Source organism: Sprattus sprattus (genome assembly GCF_963457725.1).
Source record: "Sprattus sprattus genome assembly, chromosome: 14".
Taxonomy (NCBI): Eukaryota; Metazoa; Chordata; class Actinopteri; order Clupeiformes; family Clupeidae; genus Sprattus; species Sprattus sprattus.
The window spans coordinates 15,983,347-15,996,176 of NC_137912.1; the positions used below are offsets into that span (position 1 = coordinate 15,983,347).

At 43.3% G+C, this 12,830-nt stretch overlaps 1 protein-coding gene across 1 annotated transcript; it reads right to left on the reverse strand.

Moving 5' to 3' along the window:
* Nucleotides 1-355: 355 nt before the first annotated feature.
* Nucleotides 356-10,554, reverse strand: pkp2 (plakophilin 2; the record flags this gene model as incomplete). Its single annotated transcript, XM_080850877.1, has 13 exons — nt 356-421; nt 611-698; nt 974-1,166; nt 1,369-1,522; nt 1,997-2,173; nt 2,336-2,506; nt 2,698-2,815; nt 5,869-6,046; nt 6,393-6,600; nt 6,766-6,904; nt 7,015-7,658; nt 9,969-10,045; nt 10,353-10,554. The coding sequence occupies 13 exons, from the start codon at nt 10,552-10,554 to the stop codon at nt 356-358; spliced, it is 2,415 nt and encodes an 804-aa protein (XP_080707003.1).
* Nucleotides 10,555-12,830: the final 2,276 nt, after the last annotated feature.

Consider the following 12,830-nt stretch of genomic DNA (forward strand, 5'->3'; position numbering starts at 1 on the left):
GTCTACCTCCGAATGTGGACCACGTGCTACATGTTCTCTATCACAGAGTCTACTCTGAGGAGGATACTTCCCCCGATGCAAGACAGGCCAGAGGAGTGTCGGTCCCGGTGCTTTGAAACCGGAGCTGTGCACATAATGCAAATCCCGCTGAGTGGAAAAACCACACCCAGGCTCCTCTGTGCTCCTTTATTCAAGGAGGCGGGAAAAAAAAGCCGCACCCTTATATTTGTGCTTTCAGGTGTAAATGGTCTGTCAGCAGAACCAGCCAATCAGCCGCCTGCAGTGGAGGAGTCACACCTTTGTTTAGCCTGTGACGAGGTCACTTCCTCTCTGTCCTGCTCCGCCACCACACCCCTTAGTCACGCACGGGCAGCCCCTTCAGCGCCCGATTGTTGATGAAGTCAGATTTCCGATAGCCAGCCTGCCACAGACGGACAAGAGAGAGGCCATGTGTTACTTCATATCCTTTATTGAGATGAATTGGCATGGTAAACATCAGAAGCAGGCAGACATGCACCCAGTACCTGATTCTACCGGAGATGACTGGGTGAAGTGATATAAATGAACAGTTATTGTCCCTGATTAAGGGTCTTAAAAATACCAGTCTCACCTTTTTGTAGGCTCCACGGAGCTCAGATTGGCTCCACATGGTCTGCAGGAGGACACAGGCTGCTTGGGCCGCTCGAGTGGGTCCAAACCTATTGAAGACATTAGCTGGTTAAGGCAAACAAAGCAGTTGTCCGTGACTTCTGCCAACAACACAACACAGCTGAGAAAATCTCTGATTGATAGTATGAGAGCACCGTTAATGGGCCATCAAAATCACCCTGACAGTCCTTTCCAAAATGTTAATATTAATCAGTGGCCACATTTCATCTAAGACCAGCATACAATGTGAGAGAGGACCACATAATGTTTTTCACTTCAGAGCATCTCATATGTTTGAGATTGGTGTGTGGTAGGGGAGGCCCACCCGTGGTCCTTGGAGCTGATGCTGATGATCTTGGGCAGTGCCCCTTGGTTGATGACGGCACGGATGCTCTGCGTGTCGGCCTGGCAGAGGTTGATGAAGATGTAGCACAGAGTCACGGTGACGTCCGCCGGGAGGTCGGCGCTTGTGTCCGAGTTGGGCAGCATGGCCACCAGCTCAGGTAGCACCTGTTTGACTGAGTGGGGCACATGACAAGGAGCCACGTGAGAACCGTAGGACACCGTAGGAACAACAGACATCCACACAGATAGAACACATTTGCCACATGAGTGGGTCTTTCCTCTCCTTCCCCTCAGTTTTTATTTTGATGCGCAGGGTTAGGAGGGCTCGGACAAGGGTAGGAGCCTCACTGATGTCACCAGGGCTGGAAGACTCACTGATATCACTGTGGAGGTGTCTGAAGCGTGACAGGTTCCTCAGCAGGGATACGGTCGTCTTCTTGATATCTGGCTCTCCCCTCTGCAGCAGCGTCTTCAGCTGGGACAGCGCTCCCTCCCTCTGCACTACGGTGTGGGACAGCGACTCTGCTATCTGCCGGCGCAGTCACACGTCACAAGTCAGCTTAGACCGAATGCATTCACGGCACTTTCATAAACTTGTTTCAAATGTAGAATAGTTTGAGACGTATTTGTGCCATACTGGAAATGCTCTCAGACTCCCAAACATGGACACTGTTAAAACATGCCAGACCAGACTTCCTGCTTCTCGAGTACTTATTTAACTCGACTCCTGCCTGAGCTTTTCTAGCTCTCTTTAGGAGTGTGCAAGATTTTGGTTCTATTCTCCGTACAAATTGCTAATTTCTTTTTTAGTTTTGAAAAGTGACTATTAAAAGTGAAAAAAAGAAGATTCAAGGTTTCTGGGAGTGTTCATTTATGCCTCTAGGACAAAAACTTGTGGCGCTTTAAAGGCATATAACAACAAGACCAAAATATTCCTCCAGAGGGACTAAAAGAGTAAGACAACCCTGCAGGGCTCAAGGAAGCGGTGAGGAGTTGGTCTTACCGCTCCATTGCCCGCTGTGAGGTTCTGCAGAGCACCCACGGACGCCTCCTGCGTGCAGTGGCGGTTGCTGCAAGCGATGAGTGACAGGTACATGCGTGTGGTGATGGCGCTCCAGAGCCACTCAACCCCGCTGGGATTACTCTTGTCCTCCAGCAGGGGGCAGCGCCGCTCGGGTTGCTGAAAAGGCCCCGTGAGTCACAGTTAACACCAAAACTATATCCTGAGCGTCATCTGGTCAAGAATGTGCTTGAAATGGTGAAAGGAGCTTTAAAGTTTAGCTAGAATGTTGAGTGACATTTTAAGTGTCAGTCACAGCTCTACTGGGATGGTGGTGTTTACCTCTGCAATCTCAACACTCCTGACTGGGAAACAGCCTGGGGTTTTGTTCTTGACCATGACCGCCTCTCGCGTCTCTCGCGTCTCGTGAAAATCCGCAGTGTACCTCGAGGGGAGCTCAGACTCAATCTGGTAGGAGAGGTTGTGCAGAACGCACACACAGTTCTCTGTGGACTACAAGAAAAGGCGACAAGAATACCACAGTGAGTGAGTGACCAACGAGTATCCAAGTCCATTCACAAGTTAATGGAAAGTCTTCACATCTAAAAGCTACACAACTTCTCAGCCCATTTATGGCTAAACTTTATTTTATGAACCCATGCGTATGGCATGGTGTTGATATATGCAAATGTGTGTGTTAAGACCTTGTCGTCGGGTTTGTAATCAGCGATGGTTCCTCGTGTGTAGTAGACGAGAGCATCGATGAGCCCAGTGTCCTCTCGCATGGCTTTACGGCCATCAGGGCCTGTTGAGCTGAGGTTGCTGAGGATGATAGAATCACACAAAACCAGGCATTTTGCCCTAATTAGTTATAATGATAATAAAGATTATTAATCCCTGGGTCATCAGGAGAAATACAAGCAAATAATATCCTCAGAGTGAATTTTTTTTTACAGTATTTTATTTTCACGCTACTACACTACACTGCTCACTGTATCAATCTATCAACATCAAACTCAAGTTAGGGAAAGTGATGTAACAGCTCCAATGAGAGGTGGTGTGTGGCCACTGAACTTAAATTCTGTGTTACTGATGATTTAAAGGTCCAACACATGCAGGCGTCAACTTCATCATCAGATACAGGTGGCAGAATATAACTAGGTGCTGTCGTCTTCATCACCAGACACAGAGGGCAGAATATAACTAGGTGCTGTCGTCTTCATCACCAGATACAGAGGGCAGAATATAACTAGGTGCTGTCATCTTCATCATCAGACACAGAGGGCAGAATAACACTAGGTGCTGTCGTCTTCATCACCAGATACAGAGGGCAGAATAACACTAGGTACTGTCGTCTTCATCATCAGACACATAGGGCAGAATAACACTTGTGCCTGCATGCTGGGTGTGAGTTAGGAGGGGAACCATACCACTTAACACTTTATGGCTTGTTGACTTCATTACTTCTATGAGAAGACTGAAATTGATCTCTTGATTTCATTAACCAACTTTGGGCGGAATACAGCCTAAAGACCACATGACATCATTTCACAACGCAATATGTATATTCAGTTATTGATGTCTGTTGTTAACTCCAATAGGTTACAAATAACACTGACCAATCACATGTATGGACGTGATCATACATTCTCCTCCTAGCCTGAGCAGGATAATAATTATTTGTACAATGGACAAATCTTATTATAAATCTCCCCTCTTACAAGGTCGTTGAACAGAGTCATGACCTCATTCTGAGTCTGGACATAGTAACAATGAATCCAGCCTTCTGAGTTGTCCTACCAAATGAGGACACTATCGTCACTCTCTGCATCGCATAAATTCCTACATCTGCGTATTCCAGCAGGAAACCTTTGCCGCAACTCAACAATTCCTTAAGGTCCGATAGACATTCTCCCGAGACCCATATGGTTCTGTCAACCTGCTGCCAGACCAGACCAATAACTGCACTACTGGGGCACAGCCAGTCATACTGATCTGTTGTTGTCTGAGGATGAATATAGGCCACAAGGGACCCAATGATGATCTTCTGCCTGAACCACAGGAAACTTAAATAGGCCCTAATGATTCCCCCTCCCACAGACTTCTGGCAATGTAATACAACCCTAGTAGCTTACCTTTATTTTTCATAATTCATCTTCATTTAAACAGTTTGGGTTAATTGGTGCTCTTTTTCTAGTATGACTCCTTGTAGAAATAGAGCACATTGGCTGACAACCATGATACATCTGACTATCAAAAAAAGATTTTCTATTCATTGCTACTGAGGACATGGTGGAGGCTTAGGAGCTCAGCCTGAAGCTTCTTTGACAATGAAAGATGGCTGGATGAAGTTGGGGCAGTGTCATCATCATCATAAAAATATGCATTTTTAGGCCCTGAAAATACCATTGTCGGGTGGATGCAGGGCCAAGATTTAACAAAATGTCTCTTTTTTCGCCAAAAAAACTCTTTCTGTAATTTATCAAGCAATTGGAAAGAAAAATAAATACTTTTAAATTAGGATATCACAGGTGTTGCAGGTCTTTGTGCTATTTTAAAGAAGATCAAGGAAAAAGCTCCTCATGTAAAAGGGACCTGAAATCTGAAAAGAAGGCAAAGGACAGTCCTATAGTCATACAAGGCAACAGAAAAGCACTGCTAGTGTTCCATTTCAATCCTATACCATGAGGTACTGTATGAACAAACAGAAGGACAGAACCCTATTAATGATTAAATCAGCTGTGGTTAACACAGTCTGAATACTAAGCAGCTTCTACACAATTGCCCTTTAGGTAAATAAACGAGTGAGTGTCTAAAAATATTGGCTTCTAAAGCCTCTGAAATCGATCTGGGGAAGTAAATTATTCAGGTCTGGGCAGTGTTGCTAGGACAACAGGTCTTGTTACAGGGCAGGTTTTGTTTAGGGCTGGGAGAGACTAGGCCAAGTGCCAGATCTGCGCTCAGGACAACTCTCGCTGTTTGATCAGCTTTGGTTGGGTGTGTCTCATTTCACGGGGCTGGGAGGTAAGTCTGCTGGTGCCGCTTACTGCAATGCCATAAACATTGACGGTTTACACACTGACGGTTTATCCTGAGGCTTCAGTCTTCTTTCAGTGTGCTCCTGAGATCATTGCTTTGTAAAACGACACGCGCTCAAAGGAGTTTCAAACATAGCATTTGTATCAACAGTTTAAAAAGAAGACTGAAGGGAAACTCCCTACACACCCCAACACGCATCATTTGAACTCACATTCACAAAATATGAATAGGTAGGCATTAATCAAAGAAATCTACAAGTAAAGTTTTCTTAGGTCAAAATTAACCAAATATTACCTGAAATTTCACAAAATGATTCTGCTACTTATCTCTTTTAGGTACCTAGAAATGTAATGCAGTGGGTGTTCTGTGCAAAACTTTGATCAGGACTCTTGGACAATCAGCTTTGAAAGTGCTGTTCCTCAAATGCCTATTCAGAAGCCTTGAAAGACTCTGCCCTCTTACTCGACCTTGTGATAAATATCGCACAGAGATGAAACATTGCGAGAGAGGGTGGGACCCACAGATAAACAAGATGACACACACAAAGACAACTCATATCCAAATATAAAATGCCTGTCAAACAGCACCTGACACGACACACAGACACACCTCGTCTACAAACATAAAATGCATGTCAAATTACTGCAAAAGGGATTGAAGACGTCCAACTGGCCAATCTGTTCTGATACTTTATATAGAAATTATACAGAATGAAATAAACTGGTTTGTGCAGACGCAAATACAAATATTATGGCAAAACTGGGCAGCACATTTATATGGATTCAGTTACATATTCCAACACAGATAAATGGTAATCATCTCTAGGTCTGTCCTACCGTAAGCAGCCTGTTGCATTGTAGAAAACCTCTGTGTCAGCCAGCAGGCTATCTTTGGGATTTTCTCCCTCGTTGATGCCTGAACATGGCACCAGCACGGAGTCTGTGAGGGTCTGCAGGGACTCCCTTAGAAGATACTCCTTCAGCTGGTCATGGGAGGACAGGTTCCACAACAGTCCTGGTAAGACACAGACGAGTCAATAATGTACGGTTCCTGCTAATGATACAGTTTGATGAGACCTTAGAACACAATAGAAGACAACACAAACAAACTAAGGAGAAATCAATTTGGTAACCCCTTGAAGCAGCTATGGTAGATTATTGCCAGGCAAGCAAAATATTTTTTTATTCAATTTAATGTAAAGTAATGTCAACTGACAACACATATTTTCCAGATGAATGAAATTGAGTGTTCTCCTCTGATTCAGACTTGGAACCGAAGGCTGGAGGCACCATTTCAACCCCCAAAAAGACTCTTGACAAGACTCATCGTCAAGGTTACTCTACACACCAACACTGCTCACCTGTGAGTTGCCTTCGGGTCTCAATGTCTCTGCTTCTTCTGAGCAGGCGCAGGATGGCAGGGACACCCTCACTGTCCCTCACCTCCATCTTGTTCTGGTTGCTCTCGAAGACGATGTTACGCAGGGCCCCAGAGGCTGCTTGCTGAAGCTCCTCACTGTCACTTTGCAGAAGGGCGATCAATTTTTGGATGCCATGCAAGTAAAAGACCTACAGAGAAGACCAGTTTTTTTTTCTGTACTTCATATGCATATAACATAATTGCAGTTTCCTTTTATCATGGGATAACCTCACAAAAACATATACTGTTTATTATGTAGTGATATTACACTGCCAGCATGCCTCCACACCGCTGGGTCTATTTTGCTGGTTTACCATTCTCTTGGCATCAGCGCTGTTGAAACACTGATGCTGCAGGAAGCTGGCGGCAGACACCTGCAGGTCCACGTCGTTCTGTGTCAGAAGGCGGACCGCTTTCTCCACAGTCATCACGGTGCCCTGCCCCTCAGCTGTCCTGGAGGCATGACATACGAGACATTAGAAATAAACTTTAACACTTTAACACATTTCACAACTGGTTAATCATTAGTGAAACCGTACTCTCTGTGTAAGCACAACGCTTACCTTTCAGTGACTGCTGTCTGCTGAGCCTGAAGTCCAACTGTCTCCTTCCTCACATCTGCATCCACCTCCATGCTGACCACTGAGGGTGGGTAGGACCTCCGCTTCAGCGTCTCTCTGTCTTTCCTCACCTGTCTCAGCCAGCCCAGGCTCCCCGAGTCCTGGCCGCCCCAACCATACTGCCGCCCTCCCTGCCTTTGTGACCCGTACGAACCCACTGCGACCCGTTGGGCCTCTGAGGTACGATAGGGAGTGCTTTGCAGGGGGACATCTTCACGCAGCACCCCAGGCCTTGGCTGGGAGACGGGTTGGTTGGCGGGTCGGTTCACGGCGCCGTGCAGGGAGTTGTACCAGGGGGTGCCGTGGACGACCTCCGAGCGGGCGTAGCGGTGGGAAGACTGGGCCAGTGTGCGAGGGCTCTGCTCCGTCAGAGATGGGCGTGCTGTGGGCATGGTGAAGTAGCCGTGGGCCCAGCTGGAGCTGCGATTGTGCCGCTGGGTTCTGAGGCCCAGACGGGCCCGGAGCGGCTCAGGGCTGGAGTCTGGAGACACCTCCACCCGCAGCAGAGGACTCTTCAGGCCTGCTTTCCAGCTGAAGCTGTTGCCTCCATCATAAGTGACCATTCGGCCTTGAGACGAGTGATTATTCTGTAAAAGTGGAAGACTGCTTTATGAATGTGGTTCAGCACCCCCATTCTGATCATTGTCACATCTCACTCCAACACTATGGCGGCTGTGTTAACACAATCTCCACACTTCACACATAATGCGTATTATCATTAACATCACTATGGTGAATTAATTCCAAACTGAATTAATTCAAGATATGAAATTAACTTCATATACGACCATTTCATTCAACTGGACAGACATTCAGAACTACATGTGACTTATAAACCACAATAAGATCATCATACAGAACACAGAAAAAAATGGTCATACTGAAGCAGCTTAACATACAAGATGATCAGATATGAGATTTAACTACAGGAAATACCTCTGTACTGAGAAAAGCACAATATGTCATTTATTTTGTATCTTTTTGCAAGGATTTTCTCATAAAGTTATGAAAGTATACAACTATCGCTTTGTTCCCTGCTTTTCTTTTCAGAACCTTTCTTTAACTATTTTCCGTGTATTGTGTTTCTATAAGTACTCCTCCATTTGCATACACAAATGAACGCAAAACACCGCTGGACAAGGCATGTGATGACGAAGGGAATGACGAAGAGCGGGACTGACATATCCGTAGTGGAAAGCAGATGTGAAACTAACAGGCACATTGACATGGAAAGGATTTGTCAAGAGGAAGGCCAAGGGGTTGCGCTACAAACACCACTTTTATATTACAGGCCAACAACCTTGCATTCCTCACATGCTTTCCCTCCAGGCACAGAGGCTCTGGGACAGGGCTATGTTTAACCTTTAACTGGCCATTTCCTGGCATGCATTATAGAAACATGAATATACAGTATATACAATACATGCAGCATAAGCCTAAAGCTTTTTCTGTTTCTTTACAAAGGAAAACTGTTGATACTTGAACACTAATGAATCAATGTCCAATCAGTGACCAACTTGCATAGGCAAGATTTTTGCGTGGTGGAACTACCATGGGTCAAATCTAGATGCCCAAAGTTTAAGCCTACTTGATGGACGGCACAGAAAATCATTCTTTTTATATTACGTGAAAATAAAAAGAGTTTGCCCTGTTTGGGGCCAACGTTCTCATTTTTCTGGCTCAGTGGACATGATGTAGCATGTGTGATTGTACGTTTTTATGGGCCAATAAGAATGCATGGCTACTAATCATGTCAGAACGTCTGAAAAATGAACAAAATATGAGCTTGTGTTTCATGAGTATCCACATGATGTATGAAATCACAAGCTGCCCCTAAGTCTTCTGTGATTGAAAAGGGGGAAAAATGGCACTAAAGCATTGCTGTAGACTGTCCATCATTCATGATTCAATTCTGATCCAATATTGCAATTACACTTCTCTACTCACTCGCCTCGGTCACCGTATTGCTGGGCTTTAGGTGGCACGGCTGAAGCTCAGCCAGACCAACACAAAAAGGATTTAACATATTTCATGAATTTACCATCTCTGCACTGGCAGTGTTGTAGAACTGATTGTATAAGCCTACAATCCCTTTAAGGCGGCACATAGCCTTGCTACTGACTGTAATTAAGCCTGGTTTTAGAAGTTGACTCAAAGAGCCCTTGCGGAGTCTGGATTCAGATGAAAAGGAGACATATGACTTTATATGTTCACTATGTGTCCTAACTTGTATGTCTCAGCGTTACACATAGTTTTCAAAGATTCACAATCCAGATTCAGAGACAGGATTTTTCCTGCATGTTCGCCAGTGCCAATGAAATGTTTATTTCCCTTTATAAATTATATATGAATATTCTTGTAGCTTTAACTTATGCGGTGGTGTTTATCTTATCGCTTCTTTGTAACACTGATATTTCAGTGGTAGGCTACTGTTTTCATTTGTCCACTTTATCTTGATGTTGTACATCGTTTTGTATTAAATTTTAATCTCACTGGTATTGTTTGAAATGTCATGGAGAAGGACTACACAGACAGTGGCATTACAGTAGCAATAGCCATCCCTCTGGGATACATTCTCACACCGCAAATACCTATCACTGTTGACGCAATTATACAGAACACCCATGTCTGCCATATGATGGACATGAGACTATTTTTCTTATATCCTAAGTATCTGGTGCAGAATACAACACTGGTGTGTTAATTCAGCAAGATGTTTGAAGTGACTCAAGTAAATGAGAAAGTGTCACATATTCCAATAACAGGTCCAAGATACAGTTGTCCAATCTTTCATCCGTATCAGTGAGTGAGTTCAAATGTGAGTTCATTTCATTATTTCTGTTGCAGTGTTGAGCCACTTAGTATAGAAATATGTTAATGCAATGTGCCTGACTTACATTCAGGTGAAGAGAGAGTCCATTTGTCATCCCATAGCTGCTTGATAAGCTTTTGCCGCTGGACACTTCAGGGCTGCCTGAGAGGTGATAAATATGTAAACAGTCTACACACACACCAAGTCTCATTCCCTGGTTTCTTGGCCAATTTATTCATCACAGATTTTTTGGGGAAAATGGTTCAGGTATATGATACTGCAAAATCAAATCAAACCAAAAATCGATCTCAAATTTTAGACACGACGTGTCGAAACAATGAAAGTGCTTCTCTGCCAAACCTGTCAGGCAGGGAATCGTTTCCTTTTAAATATGAGTCATTTTCCTTTGTCCTCTTAATGACTGTATGAAACTTAACAAGAAAGAGTAAGTATAATAGTCATAACCTACTATAGGTCGATATCCTTCCTTTGCGAGCGAGGGTATGTTGCACTTGCTGCTGAACTCGGAGACTCCGTTGAGTGTACAAATTCTTGGATATCGTAATTTTTTCTTCTGTAGGCACAGCCAAGCTTGTATCACTAGCTTCTAGAGACAGCAACGTTTCCTGTACGGGTAACACGGACTTTATAAAATGCGGTTCCAATGCCATTTTACCCTCTTTTAAAGTTTCAAACACTATTCCTCCGACGTTTAAAAACAACAAGGATGAGAGAAACAGGTGTTCCTAGCTTGAGGCACTGCTGGTTCATCTACTTGGTTCCCTCTCCCAGGTAACTTCACCGCCTTGCCAAAGTTGTTACGAGGGGCGTGGTCTGAATAACCTAGAGGCATATGATATGCCTATTTAGATGCACATTGACCGTGTTCATAAAATATCTACTTCTAGGTACTAATAAACCTTTTAAACAACATTTTTGGTTGAATTGATTACTGTGGCAGTATTTCTGTAGGCTATGTTCCTAATGCATGTTTCCTCGAGTCCTGTGTGGATTTCTCCCAGAGCTTGGCAAATAAAGGTCGACGCAATGAGTGAGCAACAAACAGAAGTTTTATGTTTTAGTTAGTTTAGAATGTAAGCTACAAAGCAGCCTGACAGTTATTCATGGCTGACGGCAAAGTGTGAATAAAGGGGTAATGAATTGTTAGAAGCAAAAAAAAAAAAAAAAAAAAACTGAGCTCCGAGCAGCATAAATCCTACACCCCAAATAACAAACATCTGAAAATGGGGTCAAAGTAATAACCAACGCGGGACAGAACCCTGGCTGTCTGAAGAAATTCAGAAACTCCAGCGCATGGCACAGGGGTAAACTAAGGGAAAAGCCATAAAACAAAGGAAATAAATGTATTTATTCTGTATAATGAATGGTGTTTTAGTGCAATCATGTGTCAAAGTTCTTTCAGATAATTCGGAAATCAAAATCGTAATGAAGTAATGTGCCATAATCCATTATACCAGTATCAGTAATTTTCCCACGGTTTGCTTATTATTTTAACAGATAGGGTGTGATTGCACTTAGTGATGGTGAAATAACACCGTCCTTTCTTCAACACTGCAAGATAGGGCATTTGGCATTTCTCTGAGTGCCAATCTAGGTTTGTTATGGTTCACTTGATATTTAACCTGATAGGGTATGACTACACTTAACTGTTATCTTCCATAACCTGAATGATTCCATTCTCAGTTGAGTAAAGCTCCTAGCCACGCCATACTTTATTGGTGCTAGCAAAGTTTAATGTCTTTTGCCACATGGGCATATATAACTCTGTACTAGCTAATTAAGTAAGCGCTGGGTACCTCAGTACGTGCTACTTAATATGTTTTAGGCCTGGTTATTTAGGCCTAGATGTGTGTGTGTGTGTTTTTTTTTTTTTTTTTAAATATAGCCAGTCACTAAGAGCATTAGAAACTGCTGGATATTGTCTGAAAAGGCAACTTAACAGGTACAACAGCTGGTGATTTGTTAAACATCAAAAATAAACACAAATTTGGGCAGTCTAATGATATGTACTTAAAAGCATTTTGAATATTTGAATATTTGCAGAGTGTAAATTATTATATTTAGTCATTTAGCAGGCGCTTTTATCCAAAGCGATGTTCAAAGGAGAAAACAATCAAGCTACGAGCAACAGAGACCTAGTGTTACAGTAAATACTACTTTACATAATAAATACTACTTTAAATTATTCTTAATCAGCCTTCACATAATGCAAAATGTTCACCTGACCGACTGACACATATTGTGCCCTTGTCACTATGAAGCCCACTCAGCTGAGGGTTCTTTACTGTGACACTTATTAAAGTAATACCTAGGGCTGAAAAAGGATTTAGCATAAAGGATACAAAGTACATGTCTAGAGGCCAATAATGCAAATCATAATAATTATCAATTGTGTTTAATGGTGCCTTTCACGGAACTCAAGGTCTTAGCTCAGTAATACAATACAGAATAAGAAACAAAGCACCCAGTAAAACATCAGCACAAAACATTGAGACATGCCTTATACAACAGAGAAGAGCTCGCAATGAGTTAAATTAGTGTGAAGTAAAATAAGATGCAGGTGATGCAAACCTAGTTTTAAAAGATGAGTTTTAAGAGCAGCTTTGAAGACTGTGGTGGTTTTAGGCTAGATAACTACGAAAGCCGTCATTTTTTTCTACACTTTTACCAACTTGGGAAAACAGAGATGTTGGTTAAAGTGTACAGGAGCACACTATTTGTGGAGTCTGTGCACAGCTGTCTTTCTCAAGACTGAAGGGCTGGGCTTGATTGATGTCTGTGCCCCTCCTCTGAAATCCCACAGAAATTTCAGAGGAAGGTTATACCCCTCAAGTTCAATGACTTGGCGATCACACCCATGGAGTCAACCCCAACCTCTTCAACAGAGGTGTGTGCCTGGAATCCTAGTTTGAGCCCAAGTACACAC